This window comes from Bemisia tabaci, chromosome 3 (genome assembly GCF_918797505.1).
Source record: "Bemisia tabaci chromosome 3, PGI_BMITA_v3".
NCBI lineage: Eukaryota > Metazoa > Arthropoda > Insecta > Hemiptera > Aleyrodidae > Bemisia > Bemisia tabaci.
The window spans coordinates 47,319,620-47,329,739 of NC_092795.1; the positions used below are offsets into that span (position 1 = coordinate 47,319,620).

Sequence of the window (10,120 nt, forward strand, 5' to 3'; positions counted from 1 at the left end):
ATAAAAACTAACTCAGGAGACGAAACGCGAAACGATGCAGGCAGTGCACCCCGCAATTTGAGTCACTACTGAGACGAACTTATCCCGAACCGGATGAACGCACCGCGACAAATGAGTCATATGGTATTTAGAGGAGAAATATTCTGACGAGTGATAAACAGATGACGCCAGAATCTGCCAAGTCCCGGCAACGGATGGAAGGCGTGGACCATGGAGAAACGCTAATGTGTGCATAAACTGTCTAAGTATCTCAGTTCATTCTTTACTGATTTCGGGGAAAAAAGAGGTTCAAGTATGAATAAAGCGCATTGGGGGGAGGGAGGGGGGAGAGGAAGAACGAGAAAAAACACAGCACCAGAAAAGTCCTGGATTATTTGTTGAGGGATCCACTCAAAAAAAAAAAATATATACAGGGTGACCCAGACCTACTGTGGCGTGCTAAGAAAAAACACCGAGTGAGCTGTCAGGTGTTGGCAAATTTCTTCCGACAAATCCAGATTTTTCGGGAAAATTCGTTACTAATTAGATCTAAAAAGTCTGAAGGATTCAAGGAAATATATTCATGACTTTTTCAAAAATAATGATTTTATAGGAAATTATAGGTAACATTCGGATGCTCATACGGCGTTTTTCCTTAGCACGGCAGTTCTGTGCTTTTTTCCCGCTTTAAGGTTGGAAATTTTGAAATTATTTAATCGGAATCGGTTAGTAAGGAGATTTTTAACTTCAATGGTCACCAAGGAATCCAAAATCGGCCCATCCGTATCAAAAGTACAGATCCCTCAAGGTGGGCGACGGATTCCATCCTCAAAAAAATTCAAGCTCTCCGAATGGACGTAGGGGCGCGGGAAAAAGATGTTTTCATGGGTAAGCCGTAAGCGACCCCTAACAATCCGAATTTGAGGGCCTCTTTGCTCCCGGAGGCTTCTCTGATAGGGCATAACGGGTACCCTGGAGTCGTAAATTTACGAGTTCATACCTGTTAACACAGAAAAGAGCATATGTCGCGAAAAATGCTATATCTGCATCATGTTATGGCCTCTCAACCCGACAACAGCAAACCATTTCCGAGGCCCATACTGTATTGCAGACAGTACTTTTTTCTACACCCTCGAATAATCATTTAGCACACACCCACACAAAATTACGAAGAAAGTTAGGTGCACACGAAAAAATAGTCGGTGGTCGGTGCTGAATGACGGTACCTTCCGTTCCCAGGGCTCCTGCTCTTATTGTAAAACACAATTTATTACACAATAAAATAATTATGCTAATAAAATACATTAAAAAAAATTTAATGAGAAAAAACACTAAGGTCTCTTGCACTTTTAAATAAGTTAAATTAATAAATACTTTTTTCATTTTTTTGCCATGATTAATGCTACTAGTGCACGGCGCGCACAAGATGCGGCATTTCAAATCTCGCGCCTTTCGAGTTGCACAACAACAACATTTCAGAAGAAGAAGAAGATTTGAGGTTAGGTTTGATATTTACCTCGTTATCGTTATCGTAGAGAAAAGGAAGAAAAAAGGTACTTATCACGGGAAATTATCTTTCTAGGTATATTTTAACTTTATTAATACATCGTTTTTCTCAAATTCTCCAGTCTTTTATTATAAGATTCAAAGGTGAATAATTAATCCAACTTAATTGTCACATTTATGCACGGTATTTTTTCAGCCTTTCACTACGAGTTGGTGTTGAGTGTACATGTGTTAAATCTTTTCCAGATCATTGTGTTTTCCTCATTTTGTAGTAGCTTATTTTTCTCTTGTTTCATGTCCATAGTATGAAAAATGTTGGAAAAGCAAGTAGAGACACGCAATATTCTTGACAAAAAATCACTGACCACTTGGATGAAGTTTGGAATCCTCGCTGAGCTTACCTTCTTAGCTGGTTCATATCTTGGTTACAGGAAATTGAATCATGATATAGGTGAGCATTATTCAATTGCAGTACTGAAAGAGAACTGTTTAATTTGTTTGTGAGGACTCGATAAATTCCAAGTTTACGGATTTTTTTTTTTAAATGTTATAGAATTTTGTTTGATACAGTTTTTTAAATTCTTGAAGACCTCAAAAGGAAAAATGGTTTTTACATTAGCGACCGACTGCAACCAACAACTTAGCCCCCTTACGGTGATTTGTCTAGGTTTTCTAATGTAGTCCAACTGGCATGCGACATACTGTATCAAATATGTCAAAAATCTTGGCAGATTTTGAAATTTTAGCCAGATAAAAGAGAAATATCCTCTGCGCATGAGTCTGAGTAATCAACCTGAACCAAAACATTGGAAAAATCCAAAATAATGAAAGCCGGATTCGTAGCAAAGAAAAATACACACATTTGATACAGAAATCTAGGTATACTGAAGAAATTGTATCAAATGCGAGGTTTTTTTCCAAACAGGATTCTGCTCTCATTGCTCTAAATTTTGCTAATTTTTTTGTTTAGAATGGACCACTAGACAAGGTACGAATTTAAGTAATCTGATATAAGTTTCTTAACCAGATTTTTACGTAAAACACGATTCGCACAACAAAAATTACTGAAACCAACTCCTAACGAAGATATTAACGTTTTTATTTCGCATTGGTTACGAGGAATTTGAATTGCCCGCCCACAAGTAACTCAAAGCTCTATGTGAGTCAAATCGCGCAGTACAATGGTTTCACCAAGCTTCTCAGTCGAACACTGTTCATCCCCCACCATGTGTTGTTCAAAATATAAGCAATTTGCTATACTTGAGCCAAACCGTCAAGACTGAGTTTGCCAGATTTTTATATCGCAAAGACTGTCATGATAATGTTTAGCTGCAATGTGAATCACGTAGAGCATTGAGTTTTAATGAGCGGGTGGTTTGAATTCACGCATCAGGAATCATTAAATATCTTTGTGAGAAGTTGATTTCGGTAATTTTTGTTTTGCGCATCGTGTTTTACGTGAAATTTTGGATAATAAACATGTATCAGAATGCTGAAATTCGTACCTAGTCTAGTGGTCCATTATTCTGAAGGCTCATGTGCAGGGGCTCTCGTCCTTCTTATGGCTAAAAATTCAAAATATGCAAAGATTTTTTACATAATTGATGCAATATATTGCATGCCAGTTCAAACGTTGATGAATCACATTAAAATAACCTACTAATAGTGGAGGTACGACCACGAGTATCTAAAATCAGCATAATATTAAAGGTTCATGCAGAGTATTTACTGAGGGTGTGGCAGATTGCATCAATCTCAGGTTCGGCTGCAAGGCCTTTCTGGTGAAAAACTGTCCCATTTCCCTCAATATTTTTCACGCTATCGAAGGATCTAAACCAGCTGAGGATGACTTCAGTTAAAAAATCTGGTCAACCATTTCTTTTTTATCGTTTTCCTCTAATGTCGAGTGTTCTAGCACTTTTTTGATCCAGATTGAAAATGTGTAGGACTAGAAACCTCATATCAAATTCAACCAGTGAAAGAGAAAAGTGATTTTGAGCACTACTATCAAAATCCTCTGGTTCCTAGATTTCCGCCATTCATTCCTTTTTAAATGATAAAATAGCACGAAAACATAGCTTGAAATTAGGAATAAAATAGAGGAAAAGTAAAAAAATTGGTAAGCAAGGCTCAAAACCCTAAAAAGGTAGGACATTTTGAGCCGTCACACAGGCTCATTTTCAACTGCTAAAACTAATAATCTATGGAGTGGCAACATGATGCCAGTTGTTATGACGTAACTATTGAAACCACTCCGTGGTTAAGTGATAACCACTGGCATTAGATCGCCATTCAATATTTTACTTATTTTTATTGTCTTTCCAGCCGAAAATGAGCCTGTAACGGTTCGATACGACCTGCCTTTTTCGTGGTTTGAGCCTTGCTCTCCCATTTGTTTACTCTTTTCCTATTGTATTTCTTTTTAAAGATGCATAGATCTTTAGCTAGAACTTACCAGGTCTCTACATGTAAGGCTACTCAGAAGAGTTACCGACTCATCTTTCAAAATTAGCATATCTCACTGATCCAAAGTACTGTCTAACCTACTCAGTATGAAGCAATTTCAAATAGCTCATCAATAATGCACCGTAAGTAGCCTGCTAGCAGTTCTGGATGAAAAAGAAAAAAATTAGTCCCTAACTGTAAAATTTGATCTATGTAATACCCATTCTCAATATTTTAAGCTACAGACCTAGATTTTGTAATTATTCAAATGTTTCATTTTTTTTTCAGAGGCAAGATTGTTCCTGTACAAGCACTGTTATTTTCTTTTGGACAGTAAGTTTGAGACTTTTTGTTTCCTCCAACTCGGATATCATAAAATTTAAAAGACTGACTGAATGACGAACTCATTATATTTTTAATTGTGATCAATTGGGGAGAATTGGATGGAGATCCTAGGAGAAATAGTCGGCTCAACCAAACTGATGCATTGCATACTGGCTGGGATTGGTATCTGTCAGGAACCATGGAATATGAAATATTTTTTGTGTCATCAGGTGAAACAGGCAAAGTGATGAATGAGGTATTTCCTTGGGGTACCTAAGTTGCGAAGTACCCAGTACAATACAGCAAAAGTAAAAAAATAAATGCGTACTGTAAATATAGTAAGTTCATTCTAAGGTTTGGTTTCATTCAATGTTTTTGATGCATTTTCTTTACATTTTGAATAATTTGATCGCTCATGTGTGCTCTCCTCTCTGTAGTCTAAATATTGGTACATAAAAATGTATGTTTCACTATCAAAATTTTTCTCTGAGGTAAAATGCAGTGATCAGAACTTTTTTTGGTCATAAAAATCTCAATATTCTGTTCCTTTTTGCAGAAATTATGTTTTAATTGTTGTTTTCAGAGTTCTATCTGATCGGAGAAAGGGACAAAGATTTTAAGTGTCGAGAATCTGATTTACAGCATTGGAAGGCAAACAATCTAATTTAGTTTCCCTTGATTCCTGCTTCAGTTGGTTTGTATTCTTTTCCATCTTTTATCCTGTATGATCAAAATAACTATTCGAATTAAAAAAAGAATGAACTTGCTGTGCTCCCACGATTTCATTCAGAGTGGATCTTTTTTTCCCTTGCATTTCTGAAAATGGACTTGGTCCCACCATCCAGCTCATTCAGCTTTATCAAAGTTTTTTCTTAAATTAGGTCGTTGTTTTAGTTTGCATCTGTGAAGATAAATTTACAGAGGGTAATTTAGCCGTCAAATTATGGAGGGTAGAAGAACTAGCAAAAAAAAATAAATAAATAAGAAAAATAAATAAAACTTGATCAGAATTTCTCCTTCTAAAATTATTAATCCGAAACAAAATCATGAAAAACTAATTGGAACCCTTCTTTTTGTGAAGTAGGTACAACATTTTTTACACAGAAGCCTGGGACAATGGTAACATGAAAAAACAAGAGGAGAAAAATAGGAAACAAGGATAAAAATACATAATGAAAACCAAGACATTTCGGCTCAGAACTGAGCCATTTTCAGTCGGAGGAAGACACTACAAAATATAAAAAATTTCGAAAAAACCCGAGATCTACAAGATAGTGGTCGAGAACAACAAAACGAAAAAAAAATCATTTTTTTTTTCATTTTTTTGTGTGTTATTCTTGATCACCATCATGTAGATATCAGGTTTATTCCAAATCCATTTTTATTTCATAGTGTTTTTTTCGACTGAAAATGGATCAGTTCTGAGCCGAAACATATCCGTCTTTATTATGTGTTTTTAACCCTCCTGTGAAGCACTTTGTTACAACAAATATTTTGATTACCTTCGTTGAAACCTGTATGACTGAATTTCATGAACCTCTTATATGGAATCTTATAGTAAACATGATCAATTTTTACATGAAAATATGATTGAGTCGTACCAAAATATGTTGCCTCTCTCTATGATAATATCAGAAAATGTAATATCTCCTGTGTGCAAAAAATTGGAGCTAATTCGCAGTCTTAGTGATTGCTACTCTTTGAAGTTCTTTCTAAAAATGAATATAATTGATCAGTGAATAAAATTAAGTAAAATTTTTTTTTTGAAAAACTAAGCAAAGGGGAGGGAAGAGTAACTACCCACTACATTTATTATTGGTTCAATCAGATTTCTAGATAATGGGTCAGTGGTACCAATTGTTCTTAATTAATTTTCAAGAATTATAGAGTGAACTAAGCCTATGGGAATTTTTTAGATATGTCGTAATCTCTAATGTCAAAAAAAAAATTATAATAATAATAAAAAAAAAAAAATCTGTTTTAAAATTACCGTCTTGAAAGAATGGGACCTGTTTAAAAGATTACATTTTTTGCAGGCCTTGATGACATAGCTCGACTCGATTACTGAACTCAGCTTCAGATATTGCCGTGCTATGTCAACTTGTCTGGCAATTTTTGATTGGTTGGATTTTGATCAGCTTTTTCGCCCCTTAGAAATACTCTCTCAAACTTTTAAATGAACATTTTGATTTTTTTCAAACAACATTTTACTATAGAGAAATTGCATCAGAACCCTGCAAAAATTCCTTGCCACTGCCCCTTTTGTGTAAGTCAAAAATTAAATAATGACATTTTACTAAAACGCATTTTATCCCTTTAAAAATTGTTTTTGTAGAGTATAAAGTGTCTCAAAGAAAGCAAAGCTTTAACTATTTGGTTTCCCATAATATTTTTAGGATAGTGCAGAGCTTTTCGTCAGTCTGAAATTTGTTTGCCTTTTTTTGTTTTAGGTGATTGAAGGTATCGGATGAAGGAACATATCGAAAACTCTATTCCTGGAAATGTCAGTCCGGAATAAAGGAGCCCCCTAGCATTTGGAAATACAATATAACAATACTCTTTAGTTGGTTTAGTAGTAGTTTAGCATAGCAATTATATTCCTTAATTTTGTTCTAAGTATAAGATACTAATCCAAATGGAAGGTTTCAAACTTCCTGATAGACTGGTAAAAAAGCAGGCTGAGCGCTTAGCTGAAAAAGAGCAGAAGAAATTAGCTGCTGCTGAAACCACGGGTGTCGATAAGTTTATTCAAGAGTTTGAAGAAAGACAAAAGATAATCCAAAATTTTCTGAAAGATGCAGAAAATGGTAGTATTGACTCTTCAGACCTTGAAGGTCATTTTGATAAGATATCGCATGAGCTTACACATCTTCAAACCATTTTCTCTCACTTTACAATTGCCCTTCCACAATTTCAACTACGAAAGTACCAAGCAGCTATTTTTGAGTTAGAGGAAAAATTGCAGGTTTCGCGTGACAAGCTTATTCCAAAGAAAAAGTTCAGCTTCAAAAATAGAAAGCCAGAACCAAGTACCAAAAATGTTAAAATTGTCCCCAAGGATGAGGTCGATAGCTGTGTGTCAGCTCCAAGTCTAATTTTTGCCAATGAATGTGGTTTTTCGGATCAGCAAAACACATCGCCAATCTTGCATGGCACTGATTGTTTTCAGAAAGATGTCAGTCTTTCTAATTTAAGCAACTGTACAGTGCGGGTCTATGGCTCCCCCTCCACAGTCCACATCACCAATATTAAAGATAGCACAATTTTGATCGGTCCTGTATCAACGTCAGTTTTCTTGGATGACTGTTCAAACTGTGATATTGCCGTTGCTTGTCAACAGCTGCGTGTACACTCTAGCAACTCCATTAACTTTTATATACATGTTACCAGCCGCTGTATTATAGAGGATTCAACTAATATTCACGTCGCACCATATACCTGGCGCTACGATTCGTTTGATGAGGATTTTAAAGCTTCAAAACTTGACCCTAATTCTAATAATTGGAATGATCTTGATGATTTTAATTGGCTAGCTAAGGATAAAGCGTCACCCAATTGGATGGTTTTGAGCGAGGATACTAGAAAGAAATTAGAGTGAAAAGGCATTGATTAATCATTTTAAATTGAGTACAAGGACCTTAGATGGAATATTTAAGGTAAAATAAAAAACCTTTGGAGTCATACAGAATGTGAACTAGATTGTTTCTTCAAAAAGTAATAATGATTTGACAAAGAATGATTGCTGTGCATCTGGAAGGAAATTTAATTTTTTTCAAAGTTATGAGGAAAACAATAAACATGAAACTAAATGGCAGAAACACTTGAAAAATTATAACTTCTATGAGTGCAAAATTTGCCCCATGGGAACTTCCTCTTATGACTTCTTACCTACTCTAATTTCGTAAAAATATTAAATTTGATTCCCAGCATAAGTCATTTCGTAGCATTAATGTCAGTCATCTGTTGAAATTATACTCAGCTTGAAAAGTATGAAAAATGAATCAAATTTTCCCCTTTTGTAAAAAGTAATTAGAACCCACATCAGATAAGATGACTGTCGTTTACTCCTGATCGTCAGACGCACTCAACTAATTTGTATATCTGCGCATACGGGCCAGTCTGTGGTGCCTTTGGTCACTTCATTCGTAATTGGACGGCAACAATTCAGCTGTGTGCGAACAGAGAGTGAAAAACTGCCAATTTATCTGATGAGAGTTTTAGATTCCTTGAATTTTCGCAGTCCCGAAGTATGAAATGAGCTCCAAAAAATATGAGAAGTGATCCTAGTTCACAGAACTCACTTTCATAAGGAAATTTGGAATTTCCATCCTCTTGTATCAACTCATAACTATCTATGAATTATTTAAATAGATACTAAATATTCTCAAAAAAGCCTCTTCCATCTCATGGAATTTTCAAAATTTTCAGTTTGAGCACTCATTGATGAAAGAATATATATTGTTTGTTAAATGATGGATTCATATGAAATTGTTATGGAATGGTTTTGAAAGGAAGAAAGGAATTGCTTTACTGTCCGATGCTTTTCTATTTTTGCTGTAAAATTTTCTGAAATTGTCTCATAATCATTGTTTCTTGATGAGCCATCATAAATGATTGCACCGTTAGTTTGTGTTTTAAGGAGTTTCATCGTTCTGCACAAAAATTTGATTAATTTTACCTAGTTAAAACTCTTAGCTATTTCACACCACTTAATGATGAAAAATTTGTTTTGTACAGTACATTTCTGAATATTTATACAGATAAATACTGGCTTTCCTCCTCTCAGAGATATCGTTATTTATTTCTGGTCCCAGCTTTATTTGATTTATTTTCAAAGAAGTGTTGTTCGCAGGAGATTTCTCCTCAGGCAGCTCCAAGTAGCGTAATTATTAACGAATGAGGGCTCTCGCACGGCTAAAAATTTAATATCTGCTTGTCATGAATTTCCAAAATCACTTGTATTTAAATGGACAATGCTGCTTCTACTAATCTGGGTTTCCTTGAACATTGATCAGTTTATTGAGATTTTATCAACTGAATTAACATTTTGGTGTTCTAAACGTAAGATTTTCAAGGTTTTAGTGAGATTTAATTAGTTGGTTTTTTGAGAAAACCCTGGAAATTTATTCAATGCTGTTCTTATGGTATTGTTTTCGTGCGTTTTAAATCCCAAGACCAATCAGAAAATAGACTATCCAGTCCCAATGATTTCTCATGCAGCGATTCCAGAATGCATTTTGTAGATAGTCCATTTTTCAATCGGTCAATCGTTCCTTCACCAGAGACTTGCGAGAACCCTTTTCTATTCCAAGGCACCTTGGCTTCATCGAATGTGGCCTTTCCCTTTGAATTTTCATAAAATGTTGCATCTCCTGTCCTTCAGCCTTTCCAATTACAATATTTGCTGCAATTCTCATAATATGGCAAAATGTCTTTTACCAGGGTCAGCAGTGTAGTGTGCTTATTGAAGCTGAATTTCAAGGCATGAAACATTTTCATTTCTCAATAGTAAAGTATGAGATCTAAAATTTAAGCTTTGCATGTTTAAGATGATTATCTTAAACCAATTTTCTCTGTTCAATCCAATGTTAGATTCTATCTTCAATTTGACCATATGAGGGGCTTGGAAGACAAGACGCTTAAGTGCAGTTTTTGCTATTTCAAGAAATACGCGTTTGAAGTTTCAAAATAAAATTACATGGAGCTTTATGGCGGAAAAAAAGTTTGACTCACTTGTTGATGCTTTAAAGTTGGATGTTAGTTATGAATTTTTCACAGAATAAACTTTCAAACTAAGAAGTTTCAGTTCAGTCATGAATATCTCAATTTTTTCAAAATCTGCACTCATGCGCCTTGTCCTCCAAGG

At 35.1% G+C, this 10,120-nt stretch overlaps 1 protein-coding gene across 5 annotated transcripts; it reads left to right on the top strand.

The window, feature by feature from the left end:
• Window positions 1-1,438: 1,438 nt before the first annotated feature.
• Window positions 1,439-9,039, top strand: LOC109030595 (Tubulin-binding cofactor C). 5 transcript variants are annotated; one of them, XM_019041639.2, is made up of 5 exons: window positions 1,439-1,561; window positions 1,790-1,936; window positions 4,219-4,263; window positions 4,838-4,948; window positions 6,705-9,039. In XM_019041639.2, exon 5 carries the CDS (start codon window positions 6,890-6,892, stop codon window positions 7,850-7,852), a length of 963 nt encoding a protein of 320 aa, XP_018897184.2. In that variant the 5' UTR covers window positions 1,439-1,561; window positions 1,790-1,936; window positions 4,219-4,263; window positions 4,838-4,948; window positions 6,705-6,889; the 3' UTR covers window positions 7,853-9,039. The 5 variants fall into 5 exon arrangements, with proteins under 5 accessions (XP_018897184.2, XP_018897187.1, XP_018897186.2 ...); XM_019041642.2 differs by having other exon boundaries at window positions 1,440-1,561; window positions 6,705-6,891; XM_019041641.2 differs by having other exon boundaries at window positions 1,446-1,532.
• The last annotated feature ends 1,081 nt before the right edge of the window (window positions 9,040-10,120 follow it).

Bases quoted from the DNA above. Each gene is read 5' to 3' on its own strand.
- LOC109030595 (XM_019041639.2), top strand. From the start codon at position 6,890: ATGGAAGGTTTCAAACTTCCTGATAGACTGGTAAAAAAGCAGGCTGAG.